At 37.0% G+C, this 19,601-nt stretch overlaps 1 protein-coding gene across 2 annotated transcripts in view; it reads right to left on the bottom strand.

Annotated features, from left to right (window-relative positions):
- Nucleotides 1–17,347, bottom strand: part of TBC1D19 (TBC1 domain family member 19) — a 156,268-nt gene extending 138,921 nt beyond the window's left edge. Inside the window, exon 1 of one of the 2 annotated variants that reach the window (XM_032633641.1) lies at nt 17,077–17,347. In XM_032633641.1, coding sequence (XP_032489532.1) covers nt 17,077–17,175 — 99 coding nt within the window. In that variant the 5' untranslated portion in view covers nt 17,176–17,347. The remainder of the gene's footprint in view (nt 1–17,076) is intronic. The other variant, XM_032633644.1, reaches the window with a different exon arrangement.
- Between the last annotated feature and the right edge of the window lie 2,254 nt (nt 17,348–19,601).

Here is a 19,601-nt window from a genome sequence, read left to right as displayed (position 1 = left end):
AGTCCTCCCTCACTCTTGTGGAACTCAAAACGTATTTCATGAGGTAAACAAAAAGCTAAGGGAGAAGAAAATAAAAAGGAAATAGTGCCCTTTCCCACATCAAACGCAAACATTCTTATCATTAATGTAACTGTTTTGTACTTTGTCGAATTTTTCTCAAGAGCCCATCACCACCACAGAAAAGAGGCTCAATTAAAACATGCTGAATTGGGTACCCCCTTTTCTTCCTAATACTTTTGGTTCTTTCTAAAACTGTAAACCAGATTTGTTTCTGTAAGGCCCGTAGTTCCAGTGGACGTGCATTGTAGCCAAGAATGAGTTTTAGTTTCAAATTGGAAATTTTGGCTCTGTGCAAGCTGACCATGCCTTAATACTGAATCTGTATTGTATAATTCGAACTCTGCTCTGGTTTCTCTCACCTGAGGATGGATCCTTCACTGGCTTTCTTTTGCTGATGTCCCCAAGCTGACCCCCTTCTTTGCCAGCACTGACTGTCTTATGCCCCTTACTCTACATCTTTACTTCTTAGCCTCCTTTCATAATATATTGTACTTTTCCTTCTCATTTCAACTTGGCCTTACCTAATTCAAGAACCCTACATGACCTCTAAGCAACTCAGTACTGAAATAAAACATGAAGAGATGTACTTACTTACACAAAGCAGATCCACATTTTAATTTAATCAAGTACCTAAATTCTATGGAGACAAGAGGTTCCTTATTTTGAAATACTGTATACCATGATTCATTTCTTCACTGTCTTACTTTCCAAGATGAAAGGATATGACAGTAGCCAAGGTAGATATTGGTAAGGATGATACCACTCCCTGGCTCACATCAAACACAATCAGAGTCACTGAATTGTGATTTATATAATAAATGCAGTAGTTCAATATGGAACTTCCCCTAATATATTCCAATCCCACCCTAGAGAGAAAAAAAAGACAGAAGATAATAAGCTCTAATCATGGCACAGGACTTTATATATGTTCTATCCATCCATGCCTTACAGAAAATGTATTTAATTAAAATCTATTTAATTAAATCTATTTAATTTTCATTTCCCTAAAATAAATAATAAATAAATGTCAGTTTCTTCTCTCATTTGTACGATCTCTAAACTCTCTCTATATGGTACATATTTCTAATAACGATGAATAACAAACGATATTTGAGATACAATTTCATAAGTTTTTTAGTAAGGGACACCAGCATTAAGAAGCTATGGGGTTCTAGACTCATGACAACATCCTATCAGTTATATTATTCCTTCTCTCTCCAAAGCTTATCTTCTTTCAGATTCCTTCCTTTCACAATTCTATTATTTATAATAACAATCTGAGCAACAAGACTTATTAAGCACTTAATGGAATGGAAATAACATTTGAGGTTTTACACAACATCCATTTTAAACACAAATAATGCATGATACAAAATAACAATGTTGATCTGGTGCTAGAGATCAAATTTGGAATTAGGCTATCACTCTAATGTCTAGAGGATGAGTGAACAAATTCAATTTTAAGATGTAGGTTGACTTCATAATTTAGGAAAACTCAGAAATCAAAAACCATAAGCTTTTTCTAGAAACACAAAATTCCATGTTATTATACCAAGATCTTAAATAATTAAACTTCAATATATAAAAGGATACATTAAAATAAAGTCAATGTTTAATACTAAAAGAGAAGCACTAGTGGCAAGGGAAAAATCTGAAAATCATTTATATTTGTCTTTGAAGTATTCGGTGTGATTTTTATTTTTCTAATTAAGTTGGGCCAACACTGCTGTAGCACTTTCTGAATATACTCAGATAAAATGAAGGCAGTACAGAAAATGCTCGTGGCAGGAAAATGCCCTCCTGATTACATTTTTAAAGGCGTGTAACAAATAAACAGCCAGTTGTTTAAATGTATATTAGCAAGGCTGATTGTAAAGTTGCCTTTTAAGAGTTAACTGATTTCCATTAAATGCCTGAGCTATTGGATATAAACTAAGGCAAAATCGTTATCACTTATTTTTTCAAGCCCAAGACCACATTATATTACTTTTAAAGGATTTATAATTATATTCTTTTAAAGTATGAATCTATAATGTTATAGATCTCTTATTTTATCTTAAGAATCAGCCAAATACCTGTTTTTGAGTTTCCCATGTAACCATCTCCTTACCCTCCTTTATCTTTCCTCCTTGCTCTGCGTTTTATTACCTCAAGACAATTAACTGCCTGATGTTACATAGATACATAATCCTTTACAGGAAATTCCAAAACCTGAAAAGCTTTGAAAACCAAAGTTTTTTAATAACTGAATTAGTGGCAGAAATCTGTCCTGACTTGAACTCATTTGGTAGCAAAATCTGATCTGACCTGAATAGACATGAGACTATTTATAGTCCATATTTATCACACTTAGTGTAAAAATTCATACATTTTGCTACATTAATATTAATGTGTATAATTACAAGGTGCTGTAAGACAATGGTAAGGATATTAAATAACATACAAATATGCATGAATTACCTTTCTAAAATTTGAAAAATGTGAATTCCAAAACATATCTTCCCCAGGTTTTGGACAAGGGATTATAAACCTGTATTTATTTGTAATACTATCATCTTGCCATGAGGGCAGAACTTTATCTTATTCATTGTTTTATCCCCTGGGCCTAGAATTGTGCCTGACACATAGTAAACACTCAATAAATATTTGTTGAATAATCAAAATAAAGAATCACATTGAACTAATAGGAACAGAAAGGAACAAGAATATGTCTTCAGGGCAGTAATATCCAAATGAAGTTATAATTTATATAGGTCATGAATCTCTTATTTGCAACTGTGAAATACAAAAATCTTCAAAAAAAGTTTTGTCATTACTGCTTATTCTCTGAAACTTCAGGCTTTCTTACAAAATTGAGAAACAGCTATTGACTTATTAGATCCCAAATTAGAATAAAAAGAAATATTTAAAGGAAAAACATTTTTAAAGAAAAGCAGAGTGCCACAGCAGACTTTGAATTCCTTAAGGTAAAGATGCTTTTTGTATTATTTTATCATTTAGTAAAGTAACTGGCACATAGTAGGTACTCAATATATACTGTTAGAATGAACATTAAAAAAGAAGAATTGGGATTTTTTCCATTTAATAAAGATATGTTGAGCACCCTTCTCAGGCCAGTCATTATGCTAGGTGTAAAAAAGAGCAGGACAAGAGACACAGTCTTTTCTTGCCTTCATGAAACAGACTTTAGTGGGGAAGGCAGATGTTTAAATACTACAAAAAATAAAGTTCCAGGTACTATGGATCACAAAAAAAGAAGTACCTAAACTAAACTGTAAGGTTATGGAAGATCTATAAAGCTTAGACAGTTATGGCTGAAGAGTAGAGTGTGAAGAACAGTGCCACCAAGCTTTGTAGGCCTAATCAAGGACTCTGTACTTTTTTCCAAGGGCAATGAAAAGCACTGAGGGGTTTTAGAAAAAGGAGTGATATTCCATTTGGACTTTTAACTCAGACTTCTATTTACTGAGTACTTACTATGTGCCTGGCATATTATCTTGTTCAGTCCTCACAAAATAGGCTTTATGCTTCCAAGTTGTATGTAGGAGCTGGTGGTCGATCAGCATCCCTATGTAGAACAACTAGTAGAACCAACCAAACACACAAAAATCCAAATATCTGAAGACAGAAAAGAGTTGTTGAGAGAACAAGAACTAGAGAAACAAAAAGAGAAAAAAATCTTGAGAGACGAACTGGCTTCTGTAGCAACATTTTCCCTGGGATCATTATTCTGAGCATGAACAGAAGGCTGAGAATCAGGACAAACCCAGTACAAAGCCTAGTGGAGGGCTACCAAGGTTGGACAGAGAAATAAGCAGAGGTGTTGCATAGACTTGGAGATCTTACGCACATGGCCAGTTTTCTCAAGAAACTTTTTGAATACTAGAACTCTGTGGGGTAGAAGGTTACAAACCTAAGCATGAAACCTGTGAAAAAGTTTTTTAGCAGTCTGACAAGAAAAAGGTTAGAGTCTGGGACCCAAAGGGCAAAGACCCTTAGAGTATATCAAATTCTTAGCTGAAAACTTGTGAGAGCCAGGAAAGAACCAGAGGAAAATTGAGCCTGAAAGTAAAACTCAGCCTCAAACCAGCACACTCCCTAACTGGATTAAGGGAATCAGTCACAGGACTATCTGCCCAGTGGAGGGGAGAGTGAACCCTCAAGAAAGGAGGCATTACAGTTTTTTGGACACAATGTCTGGCAACAAATAAAAGTTACTAGGCATGCCAGCAGACAAAATCAGATGAATAAAAGATAAGAGAAAATAACACCATAGACAGAGATCCACATGTGATCCAGATTTTGGTGTTAACTGACAAAGACTTTAAAACAATTGAGTTATATTTTTTTAAAAGAGAAAAACTGGACAAAGTAGATGAAAAGCAGGTAATTTTACCTGAGAACTGGAATCAATAAAAGAGAACCATTGAAAAATACACTAAATGTAAATAAGAATTCATTAGATGGATTTACCAAGAGATATAAAATAGCATAAAACAGGATTGGTGAATTGAAAGAAGGCCAAAAGAAAATTTCCAAACTGAAGCACAGAGGAAAAAAATAATGTAAAGTAAAGAAAAAGAGTACTAGAGATAAGTAAGACTCAGTGAAAAATCTAATAGGCATACAAATTGGAGTCTCAGAAAGAAAGGAGAGAAAAATGTGGCAGAACAAATATTCAAACAGATAATGACCAAGAATTTTTCAAAACTGGAGAAAGATATCAACCCCAGATTTAAGAAGCCCCACAAACTCAAACCAGAATAAATTAAATGATAATAATAATAATAATAATGCAAACAACAATAATAACACACCAAGGCACATCTTAACAAGACTGCTAAAAATCAAAGATAGAAAATGTTAAAACAGCCAGAGTGAAGGTGAGGGACATACATTCAGTGGGTAACAAAAAGCCTGATGGCTGACTTTACAACAGAAAACAAAGAGGCCAGAAAGCAATGAAATGTCTCAACAGGCTGACAAAAAAATTACTGACAACTTTGAAATTTATGCACAGAAAAAAAAAAAAATCCTTCAAAAATAAAGACATCATCAGACAAGTAAAACTGAGCAGCTTGTCACCCAGAAACTTGCACTGAAACAAATACTAAAAAGAGTTGTTATAGCAGAAGAAAAATAATCCCAGGGTAAATACAGAAAAGCAGGAGGGAATAAGGAGAAACAAAAAGGATAAAAATTGGTTAAAAATGAGTAAATATTACTTTTTTTCTTTCTTAAGATAGTCTTAACTTTCCCATTCAGGCAGTTCAGCTACAAATCAGAAGCAATCAGAATCGAGGTCAGAGGATTTCGACTCCTTTCTGAAAAATCACATAATGAATGCACTGATGCTGGCAATACCATTAAAAATACTAAAATGCAAAACCAAAAAAACCAAAAATAAACCCCAGCAAATACTGACTAAATACTTATGCTACAAAAGAATAATAGCAATGTCTTGTGGAATTTAAAATAAAATGCATAACAAAAATAACACAAAGGAAAGAGGTGTAAATAAGTAAAGTGTTCTAAGTTCTAGCATTACATTACAGGGACATAGTAAAAAAAAAAAATTAGTTTATTCAAGACTACAATTAATCAAGAATAAACGCTGTAACCTCTAGGGTAGCTACATAAATAACAGTAAAATAATGTGTAACTATCACATTAATGGAGACAAAAATAGAACAACAAAAATATTTGAATAATCCAAAAGAACACAAGAAAAGAGAGAAAGCAGAATGTGAAGCAAATGTATCAAATTAAAAAAGCAAATATTAAGACCAGAAATATAAAACCAAATATATCAGTAAATTCATTAAATGTAAATATACTAAATAATAAAATAAAAAGATTTGTCAGCCTGGATTTAAAAAACAACTATACAAGGACGCTGATGCAGAAAGGGTGAAAATAAAAGTATGGAAAAAGTCATACCATGCAACCACTAACCAAAAAAAGCTGTTGTGGCTATACTAACATTGGACAAAACAGACTTTAAGGCAAGAACCTTATTAGAGATAAAGAAGGACATTTCATAAAATTAAGGGGTTAATCCACCAGGAAGCTATCACAATATAAAGCTATATACAACCAATGAAATAGCCTTAAAATTAAAATAAATTTAGAGAATTAAAAGAAATAGACAAATATCAAGCATGATGGGAGATTTAAACATATATCTTTGAATAGCTGGTAACAAACAGAAAAAAATTCAATAAGATTATAGAAAAGCTGAACAGCATAACTGACACCTGGAATTCAGTGACATATACAGCCAACCTGACCCAACAGTGACAGATACACATTATTTACAAGTGCATGTGGAACACGCAGCAAAATTGACTACATACTAGATTGTAAAGCAAGCCTCAACGAATTTTAAAATAGTTAATCAGTCAGAGAATGTTCTCTGACAACACTGACATTAAGCTGGAAATCAATAACATTGACATGATACTATACATAGAAAATCTTAAAGATGCCACCAGAAAACAAGAGCTCATCAATGAATAGAATAAAGTTGAAGGATACAAAATTAACATACAGAAATCTATTGCATTTCTGTACACTAACAACAATCAGAAAGAGAAATTAAGGAAACAATCCCATTTACCATCACATCAAAACCAATAAAATACCTCGGAATAAACCTACCTAAGGAAGTAAAAGACCTATACTCAGAAAACTGCTAGACATTGTTAAAAGAAACTGAAGACAACACAAACAGATGGAAAGATACACTGTGTTCTTGAATTGGAAGAATCAATATTGTCAAAATAACCATACTACCCAAGGCAATCTACAGGTTCAGTGCAATCCCTATCAAAATACCAATGGTATTTTTCACAGAACTAGAACAAATAATTTTAAATTTTGTATGGAAATACAAAAGACCCCAAACAGCCAAGAAAATCTTGAGAAAAAGAACAGAGCTGAGGAATCATGCTCCCTGACTTCATACTACAAAGCTACAGTAATCAAAACAGTATAGTATTGGCACAAAAACAGACACATAGGGCTTCCCTGGTGGCACAGTGGTTGAGAGTCCACCTGCCAATGCAGGGGACACGGGTTTGTGCCCTGGTCCGGGAAGATCCCACATGCCGCGGAGCGGCTGGGCCTGTGAGCCATGGCCGCTGAGCCTGCACGTCCGGAGCCTGTGCTCCGCAATGGGAGAGGCCACAACAGTGAGAGGTCCGCGTACCGCAAAAAAAAAAAAAAAAAAAAAAAAAAAGACACATATATCAATGCAACATGATAGACAGCCCAGAAATAAACCCACACACTTAAGGTCAATTAATCTGCAACAAAGGAGGCAAGAATATACAACAGAGAAAAAACAGTCTCTTCAATAAGTGGTACTGGGAAACCTGGACAGCTACATGTAAAAAAACAAATTTGAACATTCTGTAACACCATATACAAAAATAAACTCAAGATGAATTAAAGACCTAAATGTAAGACCAGATACTATAAAACTCCTAGAGAAAAATATAAGCAGAACACTCTTTGACATAAATCACTCTTTGGATCCATCTCCTAAATCATAGGAAATAAAAGCAAATAAACAAATGCAGTCTAATTAAATTTAAAAGCTTTGAAAAAAAAAAAAAATTTAAAAGCTTTGGCACAGCAAAGAAAACCATTGACAAAGCAAAAAGACAACCTACTGAATGGGAGAAAATATTTGCAAACGATATGTCTGATAAGGGATTAATATGCAACATATATAAACAGCTCATACAACTCAATATAAAAAAACACTACCTGAGGGTTTCCCTGGTGGCGCAGTGGTTGAGAGTCCGCCTGCCGATGCAGGGGACACGGGTTCGTGCCCCGGTCTGGGAAGATCCCACATGCCGCGGAGCGGCTGGGCCCGTGAGCCATGGCCGCTGGGCCTGCGCGTCCGGAGCCTGTCCTCCGCAACGGGAGAGGCCGCAACAGTGAGAGGCCCGCGTAACGCATAAAAAAAAAAAAAAAAAAAAAAACACTACCTGATTAAAAAATGGGCAGAACTGAATAGACATTTTTTGAATGAAGAAATGCAGATGGCCAAAAGGCACATGAAAAGATGCTCAACATGGTTAATCATCAGGGAAATGCACATCGAAAGCTCATACCTGTCAGAATAGTTATCATGAAGAACACAAGTTACAAATGTTGGCGAGGATGTGGAGAAAAGGGAACCCTCCTACACTGTTAGTAGGAATGTAAATTGGTACAGCCACTATGGAAAACAGTATGGCAGTTTTTCAAAAAACTAAAAATAGAACTACCATATGATCCAGCAATTCCACTCCTGGGTACATATCCAAAAAAACAAAAAACACTAATTCCAAAAGATACATGCACCTCAATGTTCATAGCAGCATTATTTGCAATTGCCAAGATATGGAAGCCACCTAAGTGTTCATCATTAGATGAATGGATAAAGAAGATGGGAGATTATATATATATATATATATATTATATATACACACACATATATATATACACATACACACACACACACACACACACACACACACACACACACACACATATATATATGCATGCAATGGAATACTACTCAGCCATAAAAAAGAACAAAATTTTGCCATTTGCAGGAACATCGATGGACTTGGAAGTCATTATGCTAAGTGAAATAGGTCATACAGAAAGACAAATGCTATATGATATCACTTATATGTGAAATCTAAAAAAATTTTAAACTAGTGAATAAACAAAAAAGAAGCATACTCACAGACACAGAAAACAAACTAGTCATTACCAGTGGGGAGAGGGAAGGGAGGAGCAATATAGGAGTAGGGGATTAAGAGGTATAAACTATTAGGTATAAAATAACTACAAGGATATATTGTACCACGTGGTGAATATAGCCAATATTTTATAACAACTATAAGTGGAGTACAACTTTTAAAAATTGTGAATCACTATATTTTACACCTATAACATATAATATTGTACAGTAACTGTACTTCAAAAAAAGTACAAAAAAAAAGAAAATATTAATGGCTTGTAAATTAAGCAATATACTTCAGGATAGCCCTTGGGTCAAATTTTTTAAATGACAAAAAAAATTAGGAAATGTTTTATACAAAAGGATAGTAAAAATATAACTCATTAAAACTGTGGAATGCAATTAAAGTAGTGCTTAGGGGAAAAATCATAGCCTTAAATGCATATTTTAGAAAAGAAAAAAGTCTTGAAATCCATGATCTAAGTTTCCATCTCAAGAAACTAAAAAAAGAACAGCAAATCAATCCCAAAGAAAATAGGAGAAAATTAATAATAAAGATGTGATCCAAAATTAAGAGAAAACTGCAAAGCTGAAACTGGTTCTTTGATGAGATCAATTAAATAGATAAACACCTAGCAAAACTGTTCAAAGACACACATGCACACAAATTTTCATAATCAGAAACTGTGACAGACTTTTCAGACATTAAAAGGAAATAATAGCTTATTATAGACAACTTTAAGCCAATTATTTATATCATTTAAATGAACAAATTCTTCGAGAAACACAATTTACCAAAGCTGACAATAGAAGGAATAGAAAATCTGAATACTCCTATATCTATTAAAAATGGAATCTGTTCTTTAAAATCTTTCCAACACAATGCTGAAGCAGAACAAAACTGGAGGACTGACAAACTTCAACTTATTATAAAGCTACCAAAATCAAGACAATGTGGTAATGTTAAAAAATAGACAAGTAGATCAATGGAATAGAATAGAGACTCAGAAATACCAACACAAATATAGTCAACTGATCTTTGAAAAAAGAGCAAAGGCAATTCAATGGAGCAAAGACAGTCTTTTCAACAAATTGTACTGGAACAACTGGTCATCCACATGCAAAAAAAAAAAAAGGATCATAAATGTAAAACCCAGATCCATAAGACTTCTAAAAGATAACATAGGATAAAATCTAAGTTTGGTGATTAATTCTTAGACATAACACCAAAAGCATGATCCATAAAAGAAAAAAATTGATAAGCTGGACTTCATTAAAATTAAAAACTTCTCTGAGAAAGATACTACTAAGAGAATGAAAAGACTGGCCACAAATTGGGAGAAGATATTTGCAAAGCACATATCTGATAAAGGACTTGTACCCAAAACATAAAACAGACTCCTAAAACTCAACAATAAGAACACCCAATTAAAAATGGGCAAAAGACCTGAAGGGACACCTCACCAAAGAAGACATACAGACAGCAAATAAACATATGAAAAGATATTCAATATCACATGTTACTAGGGAATTGCAGATTAAAACAACAGTGAGATATCACAACACACCTATCAGAATGGCCAAAATCTAAAACACTGATAACACCAAATGCGGGTGAGAATGTACAGCAACAGGAACTCTCAATCAGTGCTGGTCAGAATGCAAAAATGGTATAGCCACAATGGAAGACAAGTTGTCAGTTTCTACCAAATTTTTACCATACAAGCCAGAAATCATGCTTCTTGGTATTTACCAAAATTAGCTGAAAACTTATATCAACACAAAAATCTACCCAGTAATGTTTATACCAGTTTTATTCATAACTGCCAATCTTGGAAGCAACCAAGATGTCCTTCAACAGATAGTGAATGTATAAACAAATTGATACATTCCCACAATATAAGATTATCCAGAAAAAAAAAAGCTATCAAGAAACAAAAAGACATACAGTAACATAACGGACATTGCCAAGTGAAAGAAGTCAATTTGAAGAAGCTACATACTGTTATGATTACAACTATAGGACATTCTCAAAGGCAAAACTATAGAGACAGTAAAAACCAAGTCGTTGCCAGGGGCTTAGAAGGAGGGAGGGATGTGTAGGTGGAGCACAGGGGATTTTTTTTTAGGACTGTAAAACTATTCTGTAAGATACTGGAATAGTAGATACACGGTATCATACATTTGTCAAAACCCATAGACCTGTACAACACAAACAGTGAACCCTGATGAAAACTGTGGACTTTAATAATAATGTACCAATATCGATTGGTCCACCAATAGTAACAAATGTACCACACTAATGCAAGATGCCAATAATAAGGGAAACAGTATATAAGGAAAGGGGATGTATGGGAACTCTGTACCTTTTACTTAATTTTCCTGTAAGCCTAAAACCATTCTAAAAAATAAAGTCTACTAATTAAAAACAAAACACAACAAAATAAAAAACCTTCTCAAAAGAAAATCTGAGACACAGGCTTCAATGGAGAATTCTTCCAAACATTTAAGAAAGAAATAACACAGTTAAACATTTTTGTATCAAATAGAAAAGAAAAAAGGTGGGAGCACTTCCCTACCATTTTATCAGGCCAGTATAACCTTGATATAAAACTTGTCAAAGACATTACAAGAAAGGAAAATTACAGACCAATCTTTCTCACTGACGTAGATTCAATCCTTCAGCACTTACTATTGGACTTCTGCTAATGCATAGGATGTGGACAGCCAGAATAAGGAACATCACTCCCACCCTAACAATGAGAAAAAGTGGTATAATCTACAAAATCATAACTTTTCAACTCACCAAAAAAACTGAAGTTTTAAGACAATCAAGTGAACTAAATTCCAAAGAGTAACAAGCCCCTCTAAAGACAGATGGGACTCCAGACTATTTCATATTTGGCAAAGCACAGGAGGAAAAGGAGGCTACCGAAGAATTCAGCTAAAATTGTTAACTGTTATTGATGAGATGTGGGCTAGCATGTCAATTGAGAAACACTGGGAGCTCAGAACCCAAGGGGAATTCACACTCACTTGCATGCTCTCTTCCATAGGTCTCCATCAGGACGGAGAGCAGGAACTGCAGAGAGCCCCCTTCTGTGGCACAGGTGTGCAAGAAAGGATAGGCAACCACTACAAAACAAGCATGCAACCATGCCACCTTGCCCAAACTCTCCTCTCATTTGAGGAACAGGCCTTAAACCTCTGAGGGAGGCAATAATTTGTTGCTTCTGGGGGTGAGATAGATACAAAAACTGTCTTCCTCGCGGAAACATAAGAAAACTCTCACGGGCCCCAAATCCTGTACCAGTACATAGCAGAGGTAAGCCACAACTAGAAAGAGGCAGGAATCTCTCTTTCACCCATTATTTGCCACAAGGCAAAGTTTGGCTGCCAAAAGCAGAAGAGAAAGGAACATTGTCAAAGACCCACTCCCAGGGCACCTGGACTGAGACAGGACCAGGAGGACAGAAAACGCCTGTATCTACCATGAGCTTAGGACTGAGTAACAAACAACAGACTACTGCTGAGGAAGGGATCAGAGCATGGAGAGAGACCTCCCTCTGTGGCACAGGCAAACGAGACAAATGAAAACTGAGGATACAGACACTGAGAAAAACCCTCCAGTACCGCAGGACTATTTCTAAGCACAAAGTTACAGCAGCCCACTGAATTTGAAGCTTGTGGTACACTGAAGCTAATGACAGTAATAACAAAACTCAAGCCTAGCTTGGCTCCTGACTGTACTGACTGAAGCCTCCATACTCAGTAAAGATATAGAACACTTGAACAAAATTGTCAATATACTTGACCTAATTGACATGTATAGTACAGTAACAGCAGAATGCTCATGCTTTCCAAGGGCATGTGGAACATTCAACAAGATAATCTGAATGGCCTCACACATGTTTTAAAAATTAAGTTCTTTATTAAAAAATGTTCCCGTGAGCTTCCCTGGTGGCACAGTGGTTGAGAGTCTGCCTGTCGATGCAGGGGACACGGGCTCGTGCCCCGGTCTGGGAAGATTCCCACATGCCGTGGAGCGGCTGGGCCGGTGAGCCACGGCCGCTGAGCCTGCGCGTCCAGAGCCTGTGCTCCGCCACGGGAGAGGCCACAGCAGTGAGAGGCCCGCGTACCGCAAAAAAAAAAAAAAATGTTCCCGCAAAGAAAACTCCAGCCCCCAATAACGTTATTGGGAATTCTACCAAACATTTAAGGAGGAAATAATATCAATTCTATACAAATTCTTCCAGAAAACAAGAGAGAAGGGAACACTTCTCAACTCAATTTAAGAGATCAGCATTACCTGATATCAAATCTAGACAAAGATGTTAAAGTAAAACTATAAACCAATATCCTTTATAAAAATACTCACAAAGGGCTTCCCTGGTGGCGCAGTGGTTGAGAGTCTGCCTGCCGATGCAGGGGACACGGGTTCGTGCCCCAGTCTGGGAAGATCCCACATGCCGCGGAGCGGCTGGGCCCGTGAGCCATGGCCACTGAGCCTGCGCGTCCAGAGCCTGTGCTCCGCCATGGGAAAGGCCACAACAGTGAGAGGCCCGCGTACCACAAAAAAAAAAAAAAAAAAAAAAAAAAAAAAATACTCACAAAATCTTCAACAAAGTATTAGCAAGTTGAATCAAGAAATATATAAGGACAATGCATTATAGCCAAGTAGAATTTATCTTAGGAATGCAAAATTGGTTCAACAATCAAAACCAAATAGTATTATTCACCATATCAACATATTTTTAAAAATCACATGAGCAGATACAAGAAAAGTATTTAACAAAATTCAACATCAATTAGTAATAAAACACTCAGAAAACCAGGAATAGAAGAGAGCTTCTTCAACCTAACAAAAAGCATCTATACAACATTGCACTGGTGTCACTAGCCAGTGTAACAAGGCAAGAAAAGAACTAAAAGGCACACTGATTGGAAAGGAAGAAGTAAAACATCTTTATTCGCAAATGACACATATACTTGGAAAATACTAAGCAATCTACAAAAACGGTACTATAACTAACAAGTAAGTTTAGTAAGTCCCCAGGATACATGGTAAATATACAAATATCAATTTTATTTCTGTATACTAACAACAAGTAATTGGAAACTGAAATGAGAAAAAAAGTCAGCATGTTAATAGTATCAAAAAAACATGAAATACTTGGGGAAAATCTTAATAAAATATGTGCAATATTTGTGCACTTAACTATAAAACAGTGATGAGAGAAAATGCAGATAAGAATAAATGGAGACACAAAGCATGTTCATTGGCCAGAAAATTCAATACTGTTAAGATGTCAAGTCTCCCCAAATTGATCTCTACATTCAACATAACCCCAATACAAATCCCAGTAAGTTTTTTGTAGTAATTTACAAGATAATTCTAAAATTCATATGGCAAAGTACCTAGAGTAGTCAAAACAATATTGAAAAAGAGAAACAAAGTTGAACGACTAATTACCTGATTTCAAGACTTACTATAAAGTTATAAAAATCAAAACAGTGTGGTATTAGCATAATAATAGACAAATAGATCAATGGAACAGAATAGAGTAAGAAATATTTGCACATGCACGCGTGCGCATGTGTGTGTGTGTGTGTGTGTGTGTATACTAAATCAATTTTCAGCAAAGGTGCCAAGAAAATTAGTGGAGAAAGGATAGATTTGTCAACAAATAAGTACTAGAAATAGGTATGGTATTAGACATACACACGCAAAAAACAACAACAACAAAAAGCTTTACATTACATCATATACAAATATTGACTTAAAATGGATTCTAGATCTAAATGTGCAAGCTAAAACTAATAAACCTTCTAGAACAAAACATAGGAGAAGCTTTTTTTTCTTTTCTTTTTTTTAAACATATGGAATTTATCGTTTTCTGGTTTTCCCTCCTGACATGATCCATTTATTTTTTTTTATTTTTTAACATCTTTATTGGAGTATAATTGCTTTACAATGGTGTGTTAGTTTCTGCTTTATAACAAAGTGAATCAGTTATACATATACATATGTTCCCATAGCTCTTCCCTCTTGCGTCTCCTTCCCTCCCACCCCTCTAGGTGGTCACAAAGCACTGAGCTGATCTCCCTGTGCTATGATACGGCTGCTTCCCACTAGCTATCTACTTTACGTTTGGTAGTGTATATATGTCCAAAGCACTCTCTCACTTTGTCACAGCTTACCCTTCCCCTTCCCCATATCTTCAAATCCATTCTCTAGTAGGTCTGTGTCTTTATTCCCGTTCTACCCCTAGGTTCTTCATGACCTTTTTTTTTTTTTCTTAGATTCCATATATATGTGTTAGCATACAGTATTTGTTTTTCTCTTTCTGACTTACTTTGCTCTGTATGACAGACTCTAGGTCCATCTACCTCACTACAAATAACTCAATTTCGTTTCTTTTTATGGCTGAGTAATATTCCATTGTATATATGTGCCACATCTTCTTTATCCATTCATCTGTTGATGGGCACTTAGGTTGCTTCCATGTCGTGGCTATTGTAAATAGAGCTGCAATGAACATTTTGGTACATGACTCTTTTGGAATTATGGTTTTCTCAGGGTATATGCCCAGTAGTGGGATTGCTGGGTTGTATGGTAGTTCTATTTTTAGTTTTTTAAGGAACCTCCATACTGTGGAGAAGCTTTTTGAGACCTTGGGGGAGGCAAAGATTCTTAGGCAGGGCACAAAAAGCACAAATCATGAAAGAAATTGATAAAAATGTATGTCTTCAAAATTCTAAATTTCTACTCTTTGAAAGACCCAGTTAAGAAAATGAAAAGATAAACCACAGACTGGGAGAAAGTATTTGCAAGCTGCATATCTGATAAGGGACTTATGCCATATATAAAGAATCCTTACAATTCAACAATATGAGAACAAACACAATTTTTTTAATAGGCAAAATATTTGAACAGACTACTTCACCAAAGGAGATATAAACATTTGATAAGATGCTCAATATCTTTAGTCATTTGGCAAATGCAGTTAAAGCCACAATGGGATATCATTATGCTCCTACTAGAGGAGTGTAATTATAAATAAAAATTAATTAATTAAAAACTGACATCAAGCACTAGCAAGGATGCAGAACAATCCTCATAACTGCTGGTGGAAATGCAAAATAATACAGCCACTTTGGAAAAGTTTGGCAGATTCTTATAGACATACACTTACCATACAACTCAGCAATTCCACTCCTAGGTATTTATCCAAGAGAAAAGAAAACTAAAAACCAAAACAAAGGGCTTCCCTTGTGGCGCAGCGGTTGAGACTCCGCCTGCCGATGCAGGGAACACGGGTTCGTGCCCCGGTCCGGGAAGATCCCACATGCCGCGGAGCGGCTGGGCCTGTGAGCCATGGCCGCTGAGCCTGCGCGTCCGGAGCCTGTGCTCCGCAACGGGAGAGGCCACAGCTGTGAGAGGCCCGCGTACCGCACAAAAAAAAAAAAAAAAAACTATACCAGAAAACATGTATTGGCTTTACTCATAATCTCTATAAACAGAAACAACCCTTAGCTCTATAACCAAAACTGCCCAGCAACCAATGAATGGATAAACAAATCGTAGTACATCCAAACAATGAAATATTACTCAACAATAAAAAGGAACAGAACTACTGAAATACCAACAACACGAATGAATTTCAAAAGCATTATGCAAAATGACAGAAACCAGGCACAAAATTTTACATACTGTATGGTTCCATTTATCACATTCACAAAAAAAAGGGAAAGATCTCCTGATCAATCTTTGCATCCAAAGAACTTAGCATATTAGAAAATACTCGATAAACGCCCAGTGGACGGTTAGACGGGCAATCATTGCAGGGAGGGTAGAGTGCAAGAAGGTGATATATAGACGCGAAAGCCAAAATGTACCTGGGGGCTCAAACCCACCTACAGGATGGAAAAAGTAGTCCAACCTACCTCCACTGACGCCAGCAGCTTAAAAAATTAGACCCTGTAAAGGACTACAATTGAATGAATAGCCTCAGCGGTTCTCTGGCCTGAAGAAAGGCGTGACGTGCCCCACCTTTCTTTAAAAAAAAAAAAAAAAAAAAATCTACTACTCTCACGCCCGAAGCTGAGCAAGTGGAGCTTACACCTGGAAGGGGGGTTTTTCCCTGCCCAGGAGCGGAGCTGGAGAGACCCGAGGCGGGCTTCGGCTTAGGTCAGCGGGGTGCAGAAGGAGGCCGAAGCACCGCCACGGCCCCGCTGGTCTCCATCCCTTCCCACTCAGCCTCACTTACCCAGGCCTGCCGTTCCAACTGAGCGTACAAATTGGAGCCCTTGAGCTTTTGGACTATCTGGGCAATAATGAGAGCGAGATCCGACTCCTCCTGCAACATTTCCCCTGTCCTAGCCCGCCAAGCAGCGGGGGCAGGCCGCTAGCTGGGAGAGAACCGGCTACGTACGGGATCCCAATCAGGGCCAGTGACACTTCTCGGGGACCTTATTACGCAGGGACTCCTCCAGCGGGCGTTACCAGGCAACTGCCGGGCCGTGCGTCCGTTCCTCTCTGGTCCCCCCCACGCCTGAAGGTTCCAGCCCCTGCGTTCCGCTGGCAGAAAACGACCTGCGGGGTGGGGGGAGGGGAGTAGCTTTTCACTCCATTGTTCCTGCTTGGTCTGTTGTTGAAAGGCAAGAGGAGGAGCTCTTTCCTCTAGAGCCACAGCGCCTCTGATGCACCAGGGGAAATCAGAAAGTTGTGTATTTTGTGTTTTATTATAAAGGAAAATAATAGGAAAATATTGTAAAGGAAAATAATAACCTTCCAATCTCTACAGAACCAGGGCAGTGCACACAAAGACGTGGCAAATGACTTCCAAAAATTATGAGGCTGTGATGCTAGCTGTGTGAACTTGGGCGAGGTGCTTAAATTTCAGAACTCAGTTTCCGCCTTAGTAAAATAATACCCAGTTGACAAGATGCTCTGATGATTAGCTGAGGTAACAATTGTGAGGGGGCCTAGTACTATACTTAGCACTCCATTTTTTCCCCCTTCTCATTCTGTTCTTTGGGGTCTTATGCCAGGAATAAATAGACAGCATCTCCTTATCTAACAGCTACAACTTAACCAAGAAGCATTTATTGATAGGTTTTCTGTGAAGCATTGGCAATTCCAGGATAGCTAAGACATTGTCCCAGCCTTAAGGAATGTGCCATCTAGATTTCTCTTCTTCCATGCAGTCATTCGTTCAATCAAAAATCAATTCAAGGGGCTTCCCTGGTGGCGCAGTGGTTGAGAATCCGCCTGCCGATGCAGCGGACACGGGTTCGTGCCCCGGTCGGGGAAGATCCCACATGCCGCGGAGCGGCTGGGCCCGTGAGCCATGGCCGCTGAGCCTGCGCGTCCGGAGCCTGTGCTCCGCGGCGGGAGAGGCCACAGCAGTGAGAGGCCCGCGTACCGCAAAAAAAAAAAAAAAAAAAAAAAAAAAAAAAAAATCAATTCAAAAGTCATTCAGCTTTCAACCTATTGAGCATTTACATACAAGAAACTGTGGACACAAAGGTAAATAAAACATGGTTCTTGACATCAAAGTAACATAGCAAAATTTTTTAAGAGAACTAGAAGTAGCTGATTTAATTAGTTGAATGGCATTCCAAAAGCCAGCTAATATAAGGCCTATGGAACAATACATGTATTAGAATAACCTCACCAAAATAATAAAGAATTAATTTCAAACGTGTGTGTGCATATATTTTAAGCAGAGAAGGTGTAGATTCCAAGAAAACAGACCAAGATTGCTGCAAAAACTAGTGCATTAAATTTTAATGTGCTTAGGCATCAAGAGAGAGCTTTTGATTCAATAGGCCTCTGGTGGGACCTGCTAATCTGCATTTCTGGCAAGCTCCCAGGAGATGGTGACCCTGGTGGCCCAAGGACTATATTCTGAATAGCAAAGGACTAAACCAGGTAAACAATAACAATTCAAAGGGACCGGACCTCTGGCATCTATGCACAGTACCCTGGTCTTCACAACACAACTGTTCAGAATATTGTGATGGTAAATACAAATTCCAAATAACCTGTTTGGTCAGGTTCGTTTATTAAAACATCTTTGGAATGAGGCAGGCAAGGAACAAAAAAGTACTTAAGGCAATTAATGACAGACTCTACAAAACGTTCTCCCACAACTCAGAATTTCTCAAACTCGTAGATGAGTACATCTCTTCAACTCTTTACAGTCCCTCCATCCCAACACCCCACCCATTCAGGAATCTCCGGCACAAACATCACTATGAACAAAAAAAGAAAACTGTGGAGAAAGTTCTTTTGAGATTGAAAAGGGTGAAGTGATTAATAACTAAAGAGATAACTAAAGGGAAAGAAATGAAACCATGGAGCCGAAGAAAAGGCATGGTGCGTCGAGTCAGAAGATGGTCTAGCTTCCCTCCTACTCTGTAGCCTTGGAACTGCATGAGTCCCTTCCGTCATCAGAGTTTCAGCTTTCTCATCTGTAACAAGAGGATAAAATACCCACCTGAGGGGATAGTGTACCTAGTATTAAAAATCAATAAATATTAAATTGAGATTATTTGGCAAAAACAATGCTCAGTTCAATTGACAAGGGAATAGAAAGTACCTAAAGAAATGTAGCAAAACATGTGAAAGTAGCCAGCACAATTCTTTGCACAGATAGAGGCTTTAAAAACTTTTCTTTTAAAGAGAAAACAATTTTCAGTCTTAAAGCAGCAATTAAGAAGTTCAGATTTGATTCTGAAGGCATGCCCAAGCAAAAACAAAATTTAATCCTAACATTAAAAAAGTGTT

Source organism: Phocoena sinus, chromosome 5 (assembly GCF_008692025.1).
Source record: "Phocoena sinus isolate mPhoSin1 chromosome 5, mPhoSin1.pri, whole genome shotgun sequence".
NCBI classification, from domain to species: domain Eukaryota; kingdom Metazoa; phylum Chordata; class Mammalia; order Artiodactyla; family Phocoenidae; genus Phocoena; species Phocoena sinus.
Note: the sequence above shows the minus strand (reverse complement) of the source record. Positions and strands in the feature narration are given on the sequence as shown.